At 40.4% G+C, this 24,096-nt stretch overlaps 2 protein-coding genes across 5 annotated transcripts; one reads left to right on the forward strand and one right to left on the reverse strand.

Moving 5' to 3' along the window:
• Positions 1-397: 397 nt before the first annotated feature.
• On the reverse strand, positions 398-14,107 carry LOC106573643 (casein kinase II subunit alpha'). 3 transcript variants are annotated; one of them, XM_014148881.3, is made up of 12 exons: positions 12,796-14,107; positions 5,998-6,109; positions 5,635-5,736; positions 4,758-4,808; positions 4,420-4,479; positions 4,200-4,283; positions 3,723-3,833; positions 3,460-3,561; positions 3,078-3,178; positions 1,399-1,547; positions 1,209-1,255; positions 398-965 (listed from the first exon to the last, which is right to left on the reverse strand). In XM_014148881.3, the coding sequence occupies exons 1-11, from the start codon at positions 12,897-12,899 to the stop codon at positions 1,215-1,217; spliced, it is 1,017 nt and encodes a 338-aa protein (XP_014004356.1). In that variant the 5' UTR covers positions 12,900-14,107; the 3' UTR covers positions 398-965; positions 1,209-1,214. The 3 variants fall into 3 exon arrangements, with proteins under 3 accessions (XP_014004356.1, XP_014004355.1, XP_045553165.1); XM_014148880.3 differs by having other exon boundaries at positions 1,209-1,291; positions 12,796-14,086; XM_045697209.2 differs by lacking the exon at positions 4,758-4,808 and having other exon boundaries at positions 1,209-1,291; positions 12,796-14,096.
• A 995-nt stretch (positions 14,108-15,102) lies between these two features.
• cfap263 (cilia and flagella associated protein 263) lies at positions 15,103-24,096 on the forward strand. 2 transcript variants are annotated; one of them, XM_014148877.2, is made up of 8 exons: positions 15,103-15,237; positions 15,376-15,514; positions 15,906-16,067; positions 18,178-18,333; positions 18,529-18,765; positions 19,027-19,134; positions 19,266-19,421; positions 19,656-24,096. In XM_014148877.2, exons 1-8 carry the CDS (start codon positions 15,107-15,109, stop codon positions 19,869-19,871), a joined length of 1,305 nt encoding a protein of 434 aa, XP_014004352.2. In that variant the 5' UTR covers positions 15,103-15,106; the 3' UTR covers positions 19,872-24,096. The 2 variants fall into 2 exon arrangements, with proteins under 2 accessions (XP_014004352.2, XP_014004353.2); XM_014148878.2 differs by having other exon boundaries at positions 19,693-24,096.

Below are 24,096 nucleotides of genomic sequence, written 5' to 3' on the forward strand. Positions count from 1 at the left end.
CCTAGTGGGGCGGCAGGTAGCCTAGTGGGGCGGCAGGTAGCCTAGTGGTTAGAGCGTTGGGCCAGTAACGGAAAGGTTTCTAGATCAAATCCCTGAGCTGACAAGGTATAAATCTGTCGTTATACCCCTGAACAAGGCACTGTTCCTAGGCTATCATTGTAAATAAGAATTTGTTCTTAACTGACTTTCCTTGTTAAACAAAGGTTAAATAAAAAACAAAGGTCGGCCGTGTGCAGCTGTCCTATCGCCTCTGACCACAGAACTGTGGCAGTCATTTTCTTTTCATTTCCTGACAATTCTACATGTTGTTAAACCACCGTTCGTCAAACACCCAGCAGGTGATCTACTGCTCATGGCAAATACATTTCACAAAAAAAAAATCACACTAACACATCAGTCTAAATAAAAATCATTTATTTTCATTAATATTATTATCATCATTCTACCTAGAGCAGAGAAAAGGTCCACCATGCCACTTCAGTACTACAGTGTGTGGAGGCTGAGCTCAAGTCTGCCGAGGGGCTGAATACTGAACACAGACGGACAGACAGACAGACCGAGGGAAGGTGGGGGGCAGGCTCACGCTCCTTTTCATTCTTCATGCTTAGTTTGGGGGGGGGGGGGATAATGACAGGAAAGTATCCTTTTTTTCTAGTCTTTGAAACTTTCTGTATACCTAATGATAAGAGGAAGGGGGGCAGGGGCAGCAGTGAGACATCAAGCTCATTGGTCTGGCTGCTTCACATGTAACTGGGGCAAGCCAACCATAGACTGACACAGAGGAGGGTGTGAGTGTGTTCATGTGTGTGTGTGTGTGTGTGTGTGTGTGTGTGTGTGTGTGTGTGTGTGTCCGTATGAACATCTGAGTGTATTATTGGTCGGCGGTGCTTTGATCCATTGTCACTGTACACTTGAAGAGGATTCTGCCACAAAGGGGTCAAAATTTGAGGTAACAAAATGTTCTTCTGAAAGACAAAAAGGGAAGAGAAATGATACTGTTGATGCTTATTTATCTTAAGAAATCTAAATGTGATTTTATAAAAAATATTTAAATAGCAGCGTTACCACAGAGCAATAGAATAATTGAGAACAATGGAACAATTTCAGTGAAACTGCTTGGACACCTGACACGGAGCTAAATTTCTCTCAGACCAAAAGAATGTCAGAATTTACAATAAGACCACAGTGTTGGTGTTTCTCTCACTCACCTGCTTTCATCGAGCTGTAGTGGATCCACTGGACACCATATTGCCATCTGCATTAGAGAGAGACTGTTCCTTCAGCACAGGATCTTAGTAGAAGAGTCATCATGTTAAAGATCATATCCTCAATGCCATAATAACCGGCAATTCACAACAGAGGTAGTCAAACAGGAGTCATTCAGGTTGTATTACTCACAGAAGTAGGGGTGCTCCATGGCCTCTGTGGCCGTCAGTCTCTGCTGGTGGTCGTAGCGCAGCAGCTTATCCAGCAGGTCCAGAGCCTCAGGGCTCACCAGGTGCTGGTTGTCTGTCTGGACAAACTGCTCCCAGCGTTTCCGTGTCTGCCTGAGGGTGGAGACAGAGAGCTAACTTACCCTAGGCTGTCACTTCAATACAACAGTATTATCACCTGGGAAAGAATGTTTCCTTTTCTGGATCTATAAGGCCACTGTCTGATAAAGATGGTCTACATCTATAGGGATTCATCTAGCGTAGAATTGGTACTTGTGTGGAACTGACCCATCTCTATAGTCTACACTCAGTTAAGTTAAATACAGTGCCTTCAGAAAGTATTCACACAACTTGACTTTTTGCATATTTTGTTGTACAAATTAATTAAAAATGAAAATCTGAAATGTCTTGATTGAATAAATATTCCACCCCTTTGTTATGGCAAGCCTAAATAACTTCTGGAGTAAAAGTCTACAATCTGCTTAACACGTCACATAATAAGTTGCATAGACTCACTCTGTGTGCAATAAGTGTTTAACATGATTTTTGAATGACTACCTCATCTCTGTACCCCACACATACACTTAGCTGTAAGGGCCCTCAGTCAAGGAGTGAATTTCAAACACAGATTCAACCACAAAGGCCAGGGAGGTTTTTCCAATGTCTTGCAAAAAAGGGCATCTATTGGTAGATGGGGTAAAAAAAGCACACATTGAATATCCCTTTGAGCATGGTGAAGTTATTAATGACACTTTTGATGGTGTATCAATACACCCAGTCACCACAAAGATACAGGTGTCCTTCCTAACTCAGTTGCCAGAGAGGAAGGAAACCGCTCAGGGATTTCACCATGAGGCCAATGGTGACTTTAAAACAGTTACAGAGTTTAATGGCTGGGATAGGAGAAAACTGAGGATGGATCGACAATGTAGTTACTCCACAATACTAACCTAAATAACAGAGTGAAAAGGAAGCCTGTTCATAAAACAAATATTCTAAAACATGCTTCCTGTTTGCAATAAGGCACTAAAGTAAAAATGCAAAAAACGTGGCAAAAAAATTCACTTTATTTCCTGAATATTAAGCATTATGTTTGGGGAAAATCCAACACATCACTGAGTAACACTTTTCATATTTTCAAGCATGGTGGTGTCTGCATCATGTTATGGGTAGACTTGTCATCAGCAACTACTAGGAAGTAAAAACTTGTTTTTATTAAATGGAATAGAGCTAAGCACTGGCAAACCCCTACAGGAAAATCTGGTTCAGTCTGCTTTCCAACAGACACTGGGAGACAAATGAACAGGTAATTATAATTTTAGGTTACTACCTTTCAACAGGTAATAACCTAAAACACAAGGCCAAATATACACTAGAGTTGCTTACCAAGATGACATTGAATGTATCTGTGTGGCCTAGTTATAGTTTTGATTAAAAAAATTGTCTTGAAAATATTAGAGACTTGAAAACTACTGTATAGCAATGATCAACAACCAATTTGACAGAGCTTGAATAATAAAACAATTTTAAAAAATGGCAAATATTGTACAATACAGGTATGAAAAATGTGGAATAAGTCAAGGGGTATGAATACTTTCTGAAGGTACTGTACATGTCTCAATGGCACTCCCTGTTGGTACTCACTGGCCAAGAAGGTCCTTGAAGCGTGGATCCAGTTCAATGTGGTATTTGCGCAAGTAACCAAAAAGCTCATCTGTCCCCAGGACTTTGGCAATTCGGACCAGCTGAAACCAGAACAGTGTCAAATTTACATATGTTTTTCTGTTTGTCTTAGGAAATATTTGTTCATGTTTAATCTAATTTGGTAAGTACATGTTATCATCAGGTAGTGAATGTGTTATCTGCTCTAATAGATTGTAGCAGTCAGTGTTATCATATTATGAGAGGTCTAGATGAGACAAGTTAGTAGTTATAAAGGTTGGAATAAGATGGGTTGTAGTGAGATTAAAGGAAGTTTGGTAGTGACAACAGAAAGGGTCAGTTCAGTGGTAAATGAATGGGATACCTGGTCATAATTGTCCTGGCCATGGAAGAAGGGCTCTTTCTGGAAGATCATACTGGCCAGCATGCAGCCCAGACTCCACATGTCCAAACTATAGTCATACATCTGACAGGAAACCACAAAACACATCAGTTACGGTTATACATCAATACACAGACAGCTACCAATTACAATTAAATTGGTACACAATAACACTGGAGCACTATTCATTTACAGGATGACCTTGTGTCAGTGTGTCTGTTTGCTTGCATGTGCTAGGGATTTACCTGGTAATCCACCAGTAACTCAGGTCCCTTAAAGTAGCGAGATGCTACTCGGACATTGTATTCCTGTGCAGGATGGTAGAATTCTGCAAGGCCCCAGTCTATCAGGCGTAGCTGCAGCACAAAAACAAACCACATAGTGTTAGAATAGAAACCACACTGAAAATGTGCCACACAAGGGATATTGCTGCTGTGACTAAAAAAGTTTTGAAGTCCTGTATGTGCCGTGATGCCATCTGGTGGCAATGACAAAACTGTATTTGACAAAGACTAAAATACTTTAAACTGCCATTCAATATTGGCAAAGAAATAACTGAAGTCACTTCAGACAAATCTCTGACAATTTATGTAAGCTTTGTAGACTTTTCAAACAGCTTGAGCAGAGCCAAAAAACTTTTGGACAAGACACATATCATCTGACTCCGAGCTTAGCAAGGTTGTACACAACTAAGGTTGAAAAAGGTTAAGAGCTCCCCCTACCTTCCTCATCTGGTGGTCAATCATCACATTGTGGGGCTTGACGTCACGGTGCATAATACCCATACTGTGACAGTAGTCCAGAGCCTGAAAACACAAAAACACAAATCATGTCAGAGGCAGCAAAATAATGACCTAGACACCACAAACTAATCCTAGGAAGGTGTGAAGGTAGGACTGGGAGTGCATATGAAAACACACAGGGTAAAACTGCAAGGCTCACCTTTAGTAGTTCATACATGTAAAAACGTATATCAAAATCTGTTAACTTCTGGTAGAGCTCCTGGGGAGAGAAGAACAGTTTAAGATTTAATTTGCAGAAAGCAAGTATCATGATGCAACACACACTGTTTAACTAAACGCTTTCAACCAACCATACAGACACACAGAAACACATTGGGTGCAAAATTCTCTGGACAATGCAATGCTAAGTCATGGCTACCAACATGGTATTTGAAACTAATAAGCTATACAAGCCTTATTGGGTAACATGACCAAGTTCCCCACTCATGACACCATCCCAAACCAGTAAAACCCCATGCCTAGAGGGAATGATTATACCTTAAAATCTGTGTTATTGATGCATTCAAAGACAAGAGCAGGCGTTCGGGACTGCAGAGAGATGAGAGAGAGAGAGAGAGAGAGAGAGCGAGATGAGAACACATAGAGGGGGGGGGGGGAATCAGAGAAACTTGGAAATATTCCAATCTCATTGATAAATCATTGATAAATCAACATTAAAAATGACATCAGGCTATGAGCCATATTTACTGGAAAGAAAAGGTAGAGCACACATCATTGTGCAGTGGCTTAACACCCTTAACACCCATCACACACAGCAGAAGCACATCAACACAGATAAAGCATGAAATAATATAATTACAAGGCATCACATCCCAATTTTGTCCCGGCTGCTATTGAAATCATATGTTTTGTAATTAAAGATAAAGCCATGTTAATATTAGCCTTATTAATTCCCATGATCAAAATTCCCATTTATGTTATTGTAGGTAGCAGCATAGTGAACATGTGATGAAGAAATTATTTGATGAGGTAATTGTATCTCCCTTGCATCCATAAACATTCTCAAAATAACCCTGCCAAAATGTGAGAAAGACTGAGTCCTGTTTCACCTGCTTTAGATCATTAGTCTAAGACTTCATATCTGAGTAAGACGACTAGTTTGCAGAACTTTCAAACAGTCAAGTGAACCCCACTAAAAGAATATCAAACACGTTCACAATCTGTAAAGTAAATTGTGCTGATATTATAAAGTGTAAGAATGTTAATTCAACAGCCATTATATGTATAGGAACATTCACAAAATGAATTCACAATATAAACAAATCTGATCTTTGAAGGGGTAAGGAAGTGGCCAGGTAATCAGGTGACTAAGAACTAGCCCATGGCTAGAAGAAAGCAGAGCTGAAAGACATACCACAGGGTCTTTCACTGTGTCTACCAATCGGATGATATTGGTTCCCCCTCGCAGATTCTCCAGGATCTTGATTTCCCGCTTGATTTTCTTTTTCTTGACAGGCTAATCAGGGTCATAATAACAGAGACATACAATCAGACCAGGATGTAGCCTAAACGTTTGACCATGCAGGATGTAACTTCATTTATAACAACATATAGCCTAACTGTAATGGTGACAGTATCATCCAGGTATCCACCTTACCTAGATACTTAGATGTTTTCCTGGTTGATTCTTACTTAGACTAGGTGTTTAAAGAAAAAGACTACAAATCCACCTCTACTGGGGTATACAGACAAACAAAGCAGCCCTTGAACAACTTACCTTGAGGATCTTGACCACCACCTTCTCATTGTTGCTGATGTTGATGGCCTCAAAGACCTCACTGTACTTCCCCCTGCCGAGCTTCCGCACCAACTGGTAGTCTTCCTGGTTACTAGATGAGAGAGAATAGGGGAAAAGATACAGAAAGTATTCACACTCCTTGACTTACTCCACATTTTGTTGTGTCCCCCTGACCCATGTACACACACACACAACACCCCCTAATGACAAAGTGAAAACATGTTTAAAAATGTTTTTGCAAAATAGTTGAAAACGAAATACAGACACAGTGGATTCGGAAAGTATTCAACATTTTGTTACGTTACAGCCTTATTCTAAAATGTATTAAATCGTTTTTCCCCCCTCAATCTACACACAATACCCCATAAATACACATTTATTTAAGTATTCAGAACCTTTACTTTGGCAGCGATTACAGCATTGAGTCTTCTTAGGTATGAAGCTACAAGCTTGGCACACCTGTACTTGGGGAGTTTCATTCTTCTCTGCAGACCCTCTCAAGCTCTGTCAGGTTGGATGGGGAGCGTAGCTGCACAGCTATTTTCAGGTCTCTCAAGATATGTTAGATCGGGTTAAAGTCCAGGCTCTGGCTGGGCCGCTAAGGACAGAAGCCACTCCTGCATTGTCTTGGCTGTGTGCTTAGTGTCGTTGACCTGTTTGAAGGTGAACCTTCACCCCAGTCTGAGGTCGAGAGCTCTCTGGAGCATACCCTCAGCATGATGCTGCCACCACCATGCTTCACCGTTTCCTCCAGACGTGACACTTGGCATTCAGACCAAATAATTCAATTGTGGTTTCATCAGACATATCAAATCCCACTGTTCCTAGGCCGTCTTTGAAAATAAGAATTTATTCTTAACTGACTTGCCTAGTTAAATAATGGTAAAATAAAAAAAGTATTAGCTAAGTTGCCACTTGTTGTTTGCCTATTGAAATTGAACTTCAGATCATGAAAATAAATAGCTAGCTAGCAACTTAACCCTGTTGCCCAAAACTAATGTTATAAGCAGCCAGCTAGCTTCATCTGGCTAGTGAGGCTCGACCGGACTGGGTTATGTGTTGTGAAGCTAGCCACAATAGTTGAATTTGCGGTTTGCCTTCAAAATAAAGGTATGTAATTGACAGTGATACAAATAGTACAATTATACCATACTTTTATTTTAAAGGCTAACCGCAAATTCCACTATTGTGGCTAATCCTTATTGTGGCTAGCTACACATAGATGGGTCCAACCACCATTAATCAAATTAGAAGGGTTTTATAAATTAGGGTTGTTTTAGATGACGACACCTAGATTATGACGTTTTGCTATGTTTTTGGGGAAGAACATTGTTTGCATCCATGAGCTAACTAGCTTTTTTTTTTATGACCAGCACTGTAAGTGTGCGAGACAACTTTACCAGCATCATAGCATATGTATCGATGAATGTTGTGACGAGTGATAGTGTAATCAATGTGTCATAACTACGTGAAAAATTATGAACGTGTTAAATTATTATGTGACGTGCAGTCATATTCAGGTCCTGATTAGTTAACAGGCTTATTTGACACGTCAAATAGTGTTATTTGACACGCAAAGACCCAAACGGCGTTCCATAGAAATCCTGGTTGAGAATGAAACGACTGAACAAATGAACAACGAAACAGCACAGCAAGTAAGTGAAAGAAATAGGTTTTGATCATGTTTTACTGGTAATGGGGACATATGTAAATGCCAACAAACTAACTTTTTGGTCAGAATGGTTTGTGTGTAACCTTTATTTAACTAGGCAAGTCAGTTAAGAACAAATTCTTATTTACAATGATGGCCTACCCCGGACGACGCTGGGCCAATTGTGCGCCGCCCTATAGGACTCCCAATCACGGCCGGATGTGATACAGCCAGGATTCGAACCAGGGACTGTAGTGACGCCTCTTGCACTGAGATGCAGAGCCTTAGACCGCTGCGTCCGTGTGTGTGTGTTAACTATTTAACTGTACTAGAATGCTTAAAACGCCGCTAAAACTTTAAATATCGGTTATCTTATTTTTTTGCCAAGGAAAATATCGGATATCGGTCAAAAATATAATATCGGTGCGTCACTAATACCTATATGATTAATTTAGAGTTAATATAACTTTAGTTGTTCCACAAACATTGGGCTATGTTTTTATTTTTAATACATTGTCAGTCTGCATGATTCGACTAATGAGGATTTGAAAAAAAGTAACTTGAAAAGGCATGAGCTCTGCTTAGTTTTTTGCACAGGCTGTACACGCTATATCAGTCACTCATTCACAATTTGACAAGCACTTGACAATGCCTAGAATTGAACGGTGGCATCCCGTTTGTGTGCAGTAATGCACCCTAAAAGAATCCAAGCCGTTTGCAGCCAGTGGCCGTTGTGCCCTTCTCCCTGAGTGCTGCACGCTCCAACACATGATCAGGTCTTTCTCACAGGCTACAAGTGAAAACAGACACATCGGGGACGCAACTGTGCGTGTCCTTATCCAATTCCAAGGTGCATATTGAAGATATTGGAAGAACTGTCCACATTTACTTTTCGTCAGCCAACAAGATGTGTTGGCCTAACGAACAGCAAAAGCACTAGCCTATGTCAACCTACTATCTCCCATAGCACAAAGGTCAACCTATTCTATTCTGTGTGAGAAATAAATATTCCAAACATTGTCTGGGACAGTTGTGGGATGCGATAGATCCCACATTAATAAAACCACTAGCATCAACAAAACTTTCACGCAACCGATCAGAACGTTTAGCTTAAAATGTTGATCAACTATTAGGCTATATCTTCACATTATAAGCGCAGCAATGCGCACATGGTAGAAGGCTATAAACGCAAATGTTCCATTAGCGGAAAAAACATTATCAAAAGTGACTGCAAATGCAATTATGCATGTAATGCTTTTATTATAAAGGTGCATTTTTATGGTGAAAATTATCTTCCCCAAACTTGAAACTCACGTGCCGCTCATGTATTCCAGTTAATCTGCTTTACAAGGGGTGTTGAGCCTAATGTGCTTAATTTTAAGAAGTTATTTGGCCACTTTAGATGTGATACAAAGCTTATTAAAACATATAGGCCTATAGGCTAGGCTACATGAAGTGTGTGACTATGATTTGAAAAAGTAGCAAGAAAAGGCTTTGTTTCATATGCTGGGCATCATTCACAAGTGATAAGCAATATTGTCACCAATATTGTTGATTTAATTTTGTATTTACATATACTAAATAATATATGTGTGAAATTTGTTTTGATTTAGAATGGAACATTATCATGCACCTGTATCGAAACAGGGGCAGCGGAAACAATAAGTAATCTATGCACTTAAATAGTGAATGGAGGATGCTTTTCCCCATGGTTTATTTTCATGCCAGCCAGGTAGGTTATACTCCTGTTGTAAATATAAGCAATGTGCTTAATATTAGGAAAGTTAAGAAATAAACAGAGTAGGCCTAGCCTGTAGAAAGCGAATCCTCCTCTTTGTAGAGGCCATCACTCTGTTTTCTTGCGCAACTGCATAGCCTATTGAAATGTTGCGCAACATGAGCTCATGGGCTCTGATTAAGTATTTGATTAGATTTTCAAAAAACCATTTGCATGGATGTCAGAGTGACAATAGAGTGTTGAGTAACTAATGACCATCAGCAGCATCAGAGCTTGGAGAAGCCTAATTACCGTGACTAAACAGTCATGTGGAATTTGACTGCTTTCATGACTCGTGATTGCCGGTGTGGTGATAATACGGTCACTGCAACAGCCCTACTCATGGGTAGGTGTCAGTAAGAGCTGGAAGAAGTGACATTAACTGGAAAATTTGAGAGAGAAAGGCAGGGGGAGGGAGAGGTTGTCCAGACTGTTAAAACAGTGTTGGTTTGACCACCAGACAACAGAAAGACAAAGAAAACTGCTATGAGCTGAACATAACAATATGCCAGTAAAAGGGAGGACAGTAGCAGGTGAACCAACTGTGGTTTGTGACTATTATGATTTCCCATTGTAGCCAATTCAGAGATCAGGGTGCCTTGTGAGAATTCGTCAGCAAGTGGGTAATCCGCCTCTACCATCCGTTCTATTAGCCAACTTGCAATCACTGAAGAATAAACTGGATGAGCTCCGTTTGAGACTATCCTACCATTAAAAACGGTAATATCTTATGATTTACAGAGTCGTGGCTGAATGACGACACGGATAATATACAGCTGGCTGGGGTTTCCGTGCATCGGCAGGACAGAACAGCTATGTCTGTTAAGACGAGGGGTGAGGGTGTGTGTCCATTTGTCAACAACAGCTGGTGCGCAATGTCTAATATTAAGGTAGTATTGAGGTATCGCTCGCCGGAGGTAGAATACCTCATGATAAGCTATCTACCAAGATAATTTAATCTATATTTTTTGTAGCTGTCTATTTACCACCACAAACCGACGCTGGCACTAAGACCACACTCAACGAGCTGTATAAGGCCATAAGAAAACGGTCATCCAGAAGCGGCGCTTCTAGTGGCCGAGGACTTTAATGCAGGCAAATTTAAATATGTTTTACCTCATTTCTACCAGCATGTCACATGGGCAAGCAGAGGATTAAAAAATTTAAAAAAAACTCTACACCACCTTTACTCCACACACAAAGCTTTCCCTCGCCCTCTATTTTTTATTTTTTAAACCTTTATTTAACTAGGCAAGTCAGTTAAGAACAAATTCTTATTTTCAATGACGGCCTTAACTGCCTCGTTCAGGGGCAGAATGACAGATTTTTACCTTGTCAGCTCGGGGATTCGATCTTGCAACCTTTCGGTTAGTAGTCCAACGCTCTAACCACTAGGCTACCTGTCCGACCTATTTGGCAAATCTGTCCATAATTCTGTCCTCCCGATTCCTGCTTACAAGCAAAAACGAAGTCAGGAAGTACCAGTGACTCGCTCAATATGGAAATGGTCAGATAACGCGGATGCTACACTACAGGACTGTTTTGCTAGCACAGACTGGAATATATTCCAGGATTCATCCAATGGCAATGAGGAGTATACCAGCTCAGTCACCAGCTTCATCAATAAGTGCATCGACGATGTCGTACTGAGAGTGACCGTACGTACATATCCCAACCAGAAGCCATGGATTACAGGAAACATCCGCACCGATTTAAAGGCTAGAGCTGTTGCTTTCAAGGAGCGGGACACTAATCCAGATACTTACGAGAAATCGCGCCACGCAATTTCTCACCGACAACGATGGGAGAGCCTATAGGGAGGAGGTCAGAGGCCTGACAGTGTGGTGCCAGGACAACAACTTGTCCCTTAACATGAGCAAGACAAAGGAAATGATCGTGCACTACAGGAAAAGGAGGGCCGAACACACCCCCATTCACATTGACGGGCTGTAGTGGAGCGGGTCGAGAGTTTCACGTTCCTTGGTGTCCACATCACCAACAAACTATCATGGTCCAAACACACCAAGAAAGTTGTGAAGAGGGCACGACAATGCCTCTAGTCACCCAAGTCATAAACTGTTCTCTATGCAACCGCATGGCAAGCGGTACCGGAGCGCCAAGTCTAGGTCCAAATGGCTCTTTAACAGCTTCTACCCCCAAGCCATAAGGCTGCTGAACAATTAATCAAGGGCATACCCCCCCTCCCCCACCCACTTTACCCCTACCTACATGTACAAATTACCTCAACTAACCTGTACCCCCACACATTGACTCGGTAGCAGTATGCCATTATTGTTATTTTATTGTGGTATATTTTTTTTTTTTTACCTTAGTTTATTTTGTAAATATTTTCTTAACTCTATTTTCTTAAAACTGCACTGTTGGTTAAGGGCTTGTAAGCATTTCATGGTAAGGTCTACACCTGTTGTATTCAGCACGTGACATAAAATTAGATTTTAACTTTCATCATCCTCCCTCCTTATGAGGGAGAGAAATGTGAAAATATCTTAAAGATTTGTGGGTTTCTGGTAACTGAATTTCAAGGCACAAGGCAATATTTCATAAACTTACAGAAGGTAAACAATTTATCTAAAACTAAAGTGTTGATATTAGTTGGCAGGGGTCTTTATGTCAGTATTGTGTTTTGATGCATTGATGCATACCTTTTAAGACTTTTTCTGGTAGCTGAATTCTAAGACCCCTTTTCCATCTGTTTATCCAGAAAAATGTATCTATCTATGCCTTTAATTTCCCCAAAACATACTTGGTTTTCATTTGACATGCCCCTAAGAAGTCCACATGTTGGTGCTTATGTGGAAATATCGAAAAGTAGAAAATAAGAAGTAGCTACAGTAGTAAAATTCACAAGCGTCATTCGGTACTGCCTTGTCAGCGTCAACTACCAGCTTGGCCTGCTCGATCTTGCAGATTGATGACTTTCCCATCCCAATCAAGAGTGACATAACCATGCACGTTCCCGACAAAACTTTAGATCACCAAAAAGACATATTATTCTCCAAATTAGGTCGTTTTCAAAATACGCCTTATTGATACTAATGTATTATTATGATATATAAAATATCAATATTGCATCCGCCCACAAAGAACCAAAAGCAATCGAACAATATTATGGCCATTGGAACATAATCCAGTAGTAAAAGATTGTGTCGTTGTAGTAGCTGGACATCGCTGAGTATTTAGACATACAATAAAACAAAAGACAAATAGAATACACATGTATCGACATCAACAGTGTTATCATACGGTTGATAAAGCATTTGCCAATAAAATACTAATTAGTGCATTATGATGTTTTAATATCTTGGTCTTGAATATCTAAACATCTCACCTCCAGCTAGGCACGTGGGCTTCATAGTCCCAATATTCCCTGCTCTTCAAAGTGTTGACATCGGCGTACACCCGAGATTTACTGCCGGCCGCCGGGCCGGGCATTGCGAGCACCGGAGCACCGTCTGTGTGGAGGATTCGATTGCCACAGAGCTCTTTTCCTGGCAACACAGACCACCGTCTTCGTGTCGGAGCCCGAGGTCTCGCGCTGTCCGAGTAGGGGGGGTCCAATTATGTGATATCTTCCCCACGAGAGATGACCACAGTGTGCTGCGAGCTGTTACCACTGAGCAGCGATCGTTGCACAGATTGCCAGAAGCAGCTAAACCGAATTGGACTCCAAGGTTGATGGGGAGGAAAGGGGCCGTCAGATATAGCTAGTGTTAACTAAGACGGCTGGGAGGAGAATTGAAATGAAGTGTTGAGGTAGAAAGGAAAAATCACGAACTGGTCCTATTTACGTAAAATAAGTTTAAACATTGTATTAAAACTGACCAAAACACTGACCGAGATGCCAGGCTTTGGGGAGTTTATGAATGAAATTATTGCGGGTTAAACCCCCGGGGGCCTTAAATCCCGAATCCGATGCAGGGATCCTACAAGAATAGTCTTGCGATGGCCCTCCCAAGTCAACAATCTTCCAGTGGTGTGGATGGATGTGATGAGGAGGAATTGAATGGGCAAGTTGGGTTTTGCAGCTCACCCCTAGCTGCTGGGTATTGCCTAGTAGCTACAGCCGGTTAGAGAGGGGGTGGAGTAGAAATCGATGTTGTTAGCTAGTATGCTAACGCAGAGAGAATTGCACCACCATTGAGCGCCGGTGCAATGCACCCTCGCCGGGGCGCGTAGCATATGAAAGCGGAGGGAACACCGCTTCAAAATCCCTTGAAAAGCCTGTTGGAGGTCGGGTTTTGAGGCTTTCTTTTAGAAACGCCCCGGTCCTTATTCCGAACCGCAGGGAACCGGATTGCGATATAAGGCGCACCCGGAAACGAACATCATCTAGATACGCTTGTGGAATGGCCATATCAAAGACAGTACAGTATGAAGATAGGCTCAAACTGCTTCTCCAATTTAAATCCCCGATCACGTTTGTAGGCGACGTTGGCTAGCAAAGCTCATGCGTAGAGATATGTTATAGGGTCCAATGGTCGTCTCGCGCCAAACTGCGCGTGTGCACACAGTATCAAAGACACTCTTTGATATAAAAACTAAAATGAAAACGTTTCAGTTTGTCACTTTCACGAAGTTGGAGTAGTAACATGTTCATCTACTTTAGACATAGGCTCGAATCTAGGTTTAGAATTCGATTAAAAAACAACAACTAAGGAAGACATTTCCACTTCTCTCATTGACTTCTCAAGTCCCAGACCCTGGACTGTTTGTTCTGTTTCGCGAACGTTCCCGGAAGTCTCGCGATGTTGCACTTCTAGGTTTAGAAACTCTGTGGCCACATGGCTCCAGGTTCAGCCAAGGCTGCAGCGCCTTCTAGTGTGTAGGATATACAAATGCATTGGAAACAATTGTTCCATCACTAACCACGTTCTCGTTCATTTTTTATGCGATTAAAATCATACAATTTTTTTTTAAATGGTGGAAACAGGTAGTTTCTGTACAATTTTATAAATGGCAACAGATCATTTGTTCATTTGACATGGTGGGATCTATTTGTGTCGGTAAAATTAATTTTGTGATGGAAACGCCTTTATGCGCAAATATTAATATAATAACCATCATATCAAAGTACATTTGGAGTCACACGATTGGTGTGTGGTCCTCCCACTATGACCATGCAGTTATTAGTCTACAGATGAAATACAATTATGATTAACTTCAAGGGGTGCTGAAAGTGCTCCTTTCCTAAAAATATCGAGGGTCTTATTCTTGTGACGTGATGATTGTTGCTTGACTGCTGTTTGACAAACTCGCATATTATCGCTGTTATCCATAATAATCTTATCATGCAGACTAGCCTACCCGCACTGTATCTGCAAACTGCTTGACCCATCTGCCGAAACCAGAGTAGGCACGTATACTATTTAACGCAACAGTTTTTGTGACAAAACTATCCATAGAGTTGAAAATATGATGGAAAGACATTGAACGATTTTTACTACTAATATTTGCATGAAAATCGATCGCTGATTGGATAGAAACCTAGCTACTATATATATATATATATGTTTAGATAATTGGTTTCCATCCAATTGGCACAGATTTTCATGCGAATATTCTAAATCCGCAACACTTTCCTCTTATAAATGATCAGATTTTACGTGTGCTAGTCACGTAATTTAGAACTCTATCCGTTCATGGCTGGTCTGCGCAGACGCAGCAACCGCCTCCCCACCAGTTTGTTTACCTTAGCAACCATGGCAGAGACGGTTCAAGATGTTTCTGAAGCAGATAAGCGACATCTCGTTGAACTCGTCAAAGAACTCAGGTATAAACATATTTTTCAGTTTCAACACTTCTTAACTCTTGTCTTAACTCACAGATTTGCTACATAGAGTAGCAATTTGTGGCCGCAAAAAAACAAAAGGCCTAGCACAGCCGTGTCCCTCACTGCCTCTTTTTCCAGACGCTCCAATGCGGTGCTACGGGCAGAAACTGATATGTATGAGCGGTATATAAGCCGCTTGGACCCCAGGGACTTGGTTCCTCAGCCTTTATCAGATTCCCTGGGAGCAGCTGCAGCATCACAGTTGGAGATTGGAGGGGTATGAGAAAGCATCTTGCACAACTTCCATAAACTTAATGTGTTGAATGAAATGGATTTCCCTACCCTATATGTTCTTTGACCTCTTGTGATTGACTCATGCACTATTGTCTCGTCGTCCACTATAACCACGTAGGTATAAGCCTTCTACTGTGCAAGTTTGAAAAACATATCCATCCTCGTGTTGGCCGGTTATTAGTTCCAAGTATGAGTCCTGTTAACTTTCTCAATTTCAGGATAGTGGGGCTGGGGATGTATAGCCCTAAGCCTTCTCTGTATTATTATATGGTTGGCTAAGGCTTGTGTGGGAAATACAAAGTGTGTGTGTTATTACCATAGAAAAATAAGGGTTTTTACTGCATGTTTGAATGCTTGTATTTCTGTGGCTTTAGGGCCGTGGGAGAAAGATGAAAACACGGACAACGGCTCTGGAGCAGTTACAACGTCTGACATTGGAGCAAAAGTGTGACGTGGCACAGAGAGAGTTAGATGAAACCAAGGAGGACCTGGAGAAACTGAAGGAGAGCTCAGAGAGAGTGCTCCACAACTATAAGGTAAACACAATATACAAACAGAGAGAGAACGGATAGAGAAAGACTATTCTGGATCTGTGTAACCTGCAGAGGAATTTGTGATTTGGTTTAGTTGTTGTCTATGTAGTTAAGATGCACTGAAACCCATTCAGATTTCTGGCATTATTACAGTACCAGTCAAAAGTTTAGACACACCTCCTCATTCCAGGGTGTGTCTTTATTTTTACTATTTTCTACATTGTAGAATAACAGTCAAGACATCAAACTATAAAATAACACATATGGAATCATGTAGTAACCCATTTTTTAAAAACAAATCAAAAGATATTTAATATTTGAGATTCTTCAAAGTAGCCACCTTTTGCCTTGATGACAGCTTTGCACACTCTTGGCATTCTCTCAACCAGCTTTGTGAGGTAGTCACCTGGTATGCATTTCAATTAACAGGTGTGCTTTGTTAAAAGTTAATTTGTGGAATTTCTTTCCTTCTTTATGCATTTGAGCCAATCAGTTGTGTTGTGACAAGGTAGGGGTGGTATACAGAAGATAGCCCTATTTGGTAAAATGCCTAGTCTATATTATGGCAAGAACAGCTCAAATAAGCAAAGAGAAATGACAGTCCATCATTACTTTAAGACATGAAGGTCAGTCAATCCGGAAAATTTCAAGAACTTTGAAAGTTTTGTTGTGGAAATTCTTACACAAGGACACGCAAAGTCAATCTTAAATTAATCATTGTTTATTATAAGAGCGCTGGAGAGGTTCCAACAAACCCGATGCGCCATAGTGAATGTCTGTTATGAGCTCTGCTGCAGCAGTCCCAGCAGTTGCCTTATATACAGCTATATACAGACAAGTTATATTTGCATGATTTATTTATTTGCATAATTAATTAATCATTACCGTTTTTCAATCATGTGACCGACCAATACTTGTTCATAACATGTGACAGACCAATACTTCACGAGGCTTCTTCTCTCTAAGCTGAGACCTTGAAACTGAGATATCTTTCGTTCTCAAAACAAGGTCTGGGCGTACTGCAAAATTGCAGATACTGATAAATGAGGATTTGTTCAATCACTCACTTGCATGAACATAGGAATTGGTTATTACAAAAGCACATGTATAACATTTCCATCACAGTTTCTTCAAGTGCAGTCTCAAAAACAATCAAGCACTCTGATAAAACTGGCTCTCATGAGGACTGCCACAGGAAAGGAAGACTCAGAGTTACCTCTGCTGCAGAAGTTCCTTCGAGTTACCAGCCTCAGAAATTGCAGCAAAGAGACTTACTTGGGCCAAGAAACACGAGCAATGGAAATTAGACCGGTGGAAATCTGTCCTTTGGTCTGATGAGTCCAAATTTGAGAATTTTGGTTTCAACCGGCGTATCTTTGTGAGACGCAGAGTAGGTGAACGCATGCTCTCTGCATGTGTGGTTCCCACCGTGAAGCATGGAGGAGGTGGTGTGATGGTGCTTTGCCGGTGACACTGTCAGTGATTTATTTAGAATTCAAGGCACACTTAACCAGCATGGCTACCACAGCATTCTGCAGCGATACACCATCCCATCTGGTTTGCGCTTAGTGTGACTATCATTTGTTTTTCAACAGGGCAATGACCCAACATACCTCCAGGCTGTGTAAGGGCTATTTGACCAAGAAGGAGAGTGATGGAGTGCTGCATAAGATGACCTGGCATCCACAATCACCTGACCTCAACCGAATTGAGATGGTTTGGGATGAGTTGGACCGCAGAGTGAAAAGCAGCCAACAAATGCTCAGCATATGTGGAAACTCCTTCAAGACTGTTGGAAAAGCATTCCCAGTGAAGCTGGTTGAGAGAATGCCAAGAGTGTGCAAAGCTGTCAAAGGCAAAAGGTGGCTACTTTGAAGAATCTTCAACATAAATTATATTTTGGTTTGTTTAACACTTTTTTTTGGTTACTATATGATTCCATATGTTTTATTTCATAGTGTTGATGTCTTCACTATTATTCTACAATGTTGAAAATAGTAAAAAATAAAGAAAAACCCTTGAATGAGTAGGTGTGTCCAAACCTTTGACTAGTACTGTATATTGTATCAAAAGCTTGATAACTAATAATTTCTGGGCCCCTTCCCCATATTAGGCAACTCTGGAGGAAGCAGATATTCGACTTGTGGAGGTCAAGAAAGCAAGTTATGAGTTTGACCGTGATGTCGCTAAGGTGTTGAGGGAGAAGAGAGGTGTCATGATGGGAGCAGAGAAGGTCATTCGTTATTTTGAGGACAGGATGAGAGCAAAGGTAAGCAAGCAGCATGTCAGGCAGGGTGGTCAGGTCAGAGTTCTTAAATCACATTTGGTTCCTCACTTGAATTACAAATCTTGGAAGTAATGCAAGCTTCAATATCAGCATTCACTGTTACCGACTGCTGCTCTGTTTCTCTGACCTCATCACCTGTTCGTCTCATCCTGCTGCTACCTTTACTTCATCCTACAGGACACACTGGTTGAGAAGTTGCGGTTGAAGAATGCAGCTCTCCATGTGCAGAAGAGGAAGTTGCAGTTACAGCTACGACAGAAAGAGGAAATGGGTGAAGCCCTGCACGAGGTGGATTTCCAGCAGCTGAAGATCGAGAACAGCCAGTATCTCGAACGTATTGATGAAAGAAACCAGGACCTTCTGCGCCTAAAACTCCTGGCAGGAAACACCCTACAGGTTCTCAACTCCTACAAGGTTTGATTCCTATTCAAACATTATTGTATGTACATGTCTCTTTTCTTGTGCAGGGGTGTGATCAGGTTCAGGAGAGCGGAATTATATATTCTTGGTTGGGGAATCTGAACTTGAGAGGTAGATCCCTTGAGATAAACTGATAAAACTCAAGGCTTATTTTCATCACCCAGGCCCAACGAAGGTACTTGACCTTTGTTGTGTTAGTACGTACGTGGGGGTTTGGGACTTTGATAAGGAAATGTGTTGTTGTTCCCATTGTAGAAGAAGCTGCAGAGCATGACATGTGAGTCAAAGCTGCTTAGTAGTGACATCACCTCCCGTAAGGAGATGCTGGTGAAGATCGAGGAGGAGACTCTGCAGGCAGAAGAGGTCAATTTAACATTCACCTGTTTAGTTTTGAACCAAAATCATATGATTTTTGTAGCCAACTATTCAGCTATGTTTGCAACACTGCTGGTGGGTAGGCTAATAAATATCCCCCTCTCTGTGTCCTTGGGCAGGAGCGAGCCAAGGCAGAGACTCTTAACAGGAAGCTGCGAGGCCAGCTGGCAGATTTCCGTGTTCCCCACGTGCTGCAATACATCACAGCTAAGGCCTCCCATAGCCAGCTCGAGCAGAGTGTCCGAGCCTGGGAGCGAAAAGTTGAGATCTCTGAGGTGAGAGTCAAAGTTGTAGGTTAGTTATAACTTTACTTACGAAGGGTACCTACAGAAGGTAAGTACATACTTCATAACACATTCATAATAATATTTTCATGTTGTATTGCGGTTGGCTTCTGTTCTGCTTATGAATTTGTAAATGTTATGAAGTCCTTACCTACATAGGTATCCTTTTTAAGTAATGTTATCAAGCTGGGTAAGGGACATGCTGTTCTGAAATTATCATTATAGAACCAGAAAGTTCCTGATTTCCATGCCATCCATACAGATGGCTCTGAAGACACACACCAAGACCTGGAACAAGCTGAAGGAAGCTGCAGGAGCAGGACCAGTCACAGCCCGGTGAACCTGGACATGCTTCCTAATAAATCTATTCTCTGCAAATATTCAATCATCCAAAGCAGTCAAAAAACAATCATATATCCGTCAGTCTCTTTTGTAAACTAGCTGAGATATGCCCTTATAAAGTAACTCATGTGTTTTAGCTGTTTTTAACTTGCAGCATATGGAATATTTGTAGAATGGTTGAACAATCATGCCTTAAGTCAAAATTGAACTTATCGCTGATAAATCATTCACTTTTTGATAAAAACACCAAATATGTACCCTGAAAAGATTTTAATATGGAGCCACCCCAGATTTGACCTCTGGGGGGGTGTGGCAGCCATTTTTTTTTAAATGGCCCCCAACTAACAACATTTTACAATTCAGAAGGACTGCTTTGAGGTAAAGGCACCAACTTTGTCATAGACCCTAGATTTATGGTCCCTGAAAAGATCTTGATATGGAGCCACCACAGATTTGGCCCCTGGGGGCTGTGGCGGCCATCTTACAAAATGGTTGCCGATGGTAGCCTTAGATACCCTTAAAAGATTTAGATATGGCGCCACTGCAGATTTGGCCCTGGCAGCCATCTTACTAAATGTCCCCAGACTGTACCACTATTTTGCAAATCATTAATCTACTAAATGTCATGGCCTATACTTATTTGACTTAAAAGTAAAGTACTTCTTGGCCTGGATCTCCTGAAACACAAAAGGTTTAACAGTTACACACAGTATAATACAGGGATCAACTAGATTAAGCTGCAGACAATTTTTTATTGAACGGATGGTCAAGGGGCCGGAACATAATTATAAATAATTTGCAAATTGACCGCAAGAAACCCAAACAGATATAACTAAAACATAATTTCAATTCTTGCTTTCATTTGTATACGATCACATATACCTCTCTATTATGTGTGGGAATACTATGGAACAGATTTCAAAAATTAAAATCACTTAGAGCTAATTTGCTGGTGTTTTTACAGTCTTTTATGTCCAAAAAATAAAAATACTACATAATTTTTTTTTTTGTTGCTCAAAAACCTGGGAAGGGGCCAAAAAAAAGTTTGACCTGGGAAATATCCCAGCCATTAAGTTGGAATAGTTCACAATTGTTGTGGACAATTTTCTCAGTCAGACAAGAGCTTTAGCTGGCACACATTATCTTTTACTTTTAAAACTGTTTCCTTAACAAAAGTATGACACTAGTTTTTCTATTAGCAGTTTAATATAATTTACTGCTATTTCATCAAAGTAAAGGCTATGCAACAGTTTAGTATACCATGGACTTTTGGTGGTGATTGTTGATCTGAGAGACCCCCAAACCATCATTAGGGGTTCACAGCAAAGTTGTGAAACCTATTGTTATTCTTAGATTTTAAAACATTCCTTGACTTGGTCAAATAACTCATACATAGATTGGTAACTTTTTTTCTAATTTGGCACACAGGAACTAGAGGCAATAAGTAACTTGGTCAAAATGTGTGACAAAACTGCACATTTTAGAGTGGCCTTTTAATGTCCCCAGCACAAGGTGCACCTGTGTAATGATCATGCTATTTAATCAGCTTCTTGATATGCCACACCTGTCAGGTGGATGGATTATCTTGGCAAAGGCAAAATGCTCACTAACAGGGATGTAAACAAATTTGTGCACAAAAATTGACAGAAATAAGCTTTTTATGCATATGGAAAAATTCAGGGATCCTTTATTTCATCTCATGAAACATGGGACCAACACTTTACATGTTGGGTTTATATTTTTGTTTAGTATATTAACAATTCAGGGTTTTTTTTACAATGTAACACTATTGCTTAAAATAATCTTGTCATGGAATAAGTGTGATTCACTCCAAATTTGGGCTCATCACAATGGTCCATGAAGAGTTTGAAAAATAATGTTGATGCATTCAAAGATGGCCAAACTATACAAGTAGATGCATATTAGCAAATGTTTTATTTAGACTCATGATTGCACATAAAGGAAGATAGTTCCTACATGATAGTGCTTGCTTTGTTATCCAACTGGTCTTGTGTCCTTTGTTATCCTGTGAACCTCATTCATTTCTGCTTGCAGCTATATTTTAAGATAATTACAGTGCATTCGGAAAGTATTCAGACCCCTTGAATTTTTCCACATTTTGTTACATTACAGCCTTATTCTAAAATGCATTAAATATTCCCCCCCCCCACTCATCAATCTACACACAATACCCCATAATGACAAAGTGAAAACAGATTTTTAGAAATGTTTGCTAATTTATTAAAAAAATAAAAAACATTAATACCTTATATTTACATAAGTATTCAGACCCCTTCCGTTGAGACTTGAAATTGAGCTCAGGCGCATCCTGTTTCCATTGATCATCCTGAAGATGTTTCTACAACTTGATTGGACTCCGCCTTTAGTAAATTCAATTGATTGGACATGATTTGAAAAGGCACACAGAAATAGAAAGCATCAACTGAATGTTAAATGTGTTTCCTGTCAGGTATTTTAATTTTCTGTATTGTCTACTTGTTGAATGTTTGTCTTTATTTGTGGTTGTTTGTAATGTCTTGATAATTGGTGTTGGACCCCAGGAAGATTAGCTAGCGTCACAGCGTTAGCTAATGGGGATCCTAATAAAAATTACAACCTGGACTACATAAGGTTCCACAGTTGACAGTGCACATCAGAGCAAAAACCAAGCCATGAGGTCGAAGGAATTGTCCATAGAGCTCAGAGACAGGATTGTGTTGAGGCACAGAACTGGGGAAGGACACCAAAACATTTCTGCAGCATTGAAAGTTTAAGAAAATAGTGGCCTTCATCATTCTTTAATGGAAGAAGTTTGGAACCACCAAGACTCTTCCTAGAGCTGAGCAATCGGGGGAGAAGGGCCTTGGTCAGGGAGGTGACCAAGAACCCACTTGTCAATCTGACAGAGCTCCAGAGTTCCTCTGTGGAGATGGGAGAACCTTCCAGAAGGACAACCAAAGTTTCTAAAAACCTGTTTTTGCTTTGTCATTATGGGGTATTGTGTGTAGATTGACGAGGGGAAAAAAACAATTTAATCACTTTTAGAATAAGGCTGTAACGTAACAAAATGTGGAAAAAGTCAAGGGGTCTGAATACTTTCCCGAATACACTGTATTATTGGATCAGTGGAGCAAAGCAGAATATCAAAAGAGATGAGCACAGAATCAAAAGCACTGTAACTAAGCAGCTAACTTACTATTGTCTACTAAACAAAATCTTGTGGCTTTGGACCTGACCAGACAGCTTGTATTCAATTGTATGCTGTACAATGTACATCAACCAATGCCATATATGAACCAATAGCAGGTATGTTACCAAAACATTGGGAGATGTACACAAGAATCTCTAAACTATAACATACAGTACAACATCTTGCCTAATTGGGGTCAAATGCATTTAAGAATGCTGCCAGACCTTTTCATTGTACATACATTCATCTCTGTACTAAAGTTGTGTTTCTCTAACAAAAAAAGCCTTCAGAACTGTAAAGTATTACCAATAGTGGCCATTTTGTAAGATGGCCGTCACAGCCCCAGGGGCCAAATCTGTAGTGGCTCCATATCTAAGCCTGATCTTAAATTTGGAGCCTCTCTCTTAAAATAGTCATTGTAAAATATTGGTACTGCTAGGTAGTCATTTTCAAAGATGGATGCCACAGCCCCCAGGGACCAAATCTGTGGTGGCTCCGCATCAAAATATTTTCAGGCTACATAAATCTACTCTGCCAAATGCATTTCTCAAAATAGTCCTTCTGAACTGTAAAATAGTTAGTCGGCAGCCATGTTGTGAGATGGCCAAAATCTGGGGTGGCTCCACATCTAAATCTTTTCAGCTCTGACTAATTTGGTGCCTTTACCACAAAGCAATCCTCTATATAAATTGTATATTAGGCCATTTAGAAAAAATATTTTCAGGGTATACACATCTACAGCTGTACCAAATTGGTTGCTTTTATCACAAAATGAACGTAACATTTTGCAGCATAACCACTGTACTATTGACAGACTATGTAAACAAATAGCATCTGACCGAATTATGCAAGATTTTGGTTCTGGGTTAACAGAGATTACAATTAACTACAAAATGAGTGTTATATTTGTACATTACATTATCAATGGTAAGTGCAGTGTATTTCTTCTGGGTGGCATAAAGGACATGTTATAGTCTGTATTTAAGCAAGCATTACACACCCTATTACAAATGAGAAAATGTGATTTTACTGAATGTACACATCGTCATATTGTTTAACTACCTAATCTACATACTTAAAAATCCTGAAAGAATTCATGCCAGTCCCCTCTGCAATTAAACATACATGACACCC

This window comes from Salmo salar, chromosome 16 (genome assembly GCF_965601325.2).
Source record: "Salmo salar chromosome 16, fSalSal1, whole genome shotgun sequence".
Lineage (NCBI taxonomy): Eukaryota > Metazoa > Chordata > Actinopteri > Salmoniformes > Salmonidae > Salmo > Salmo salar.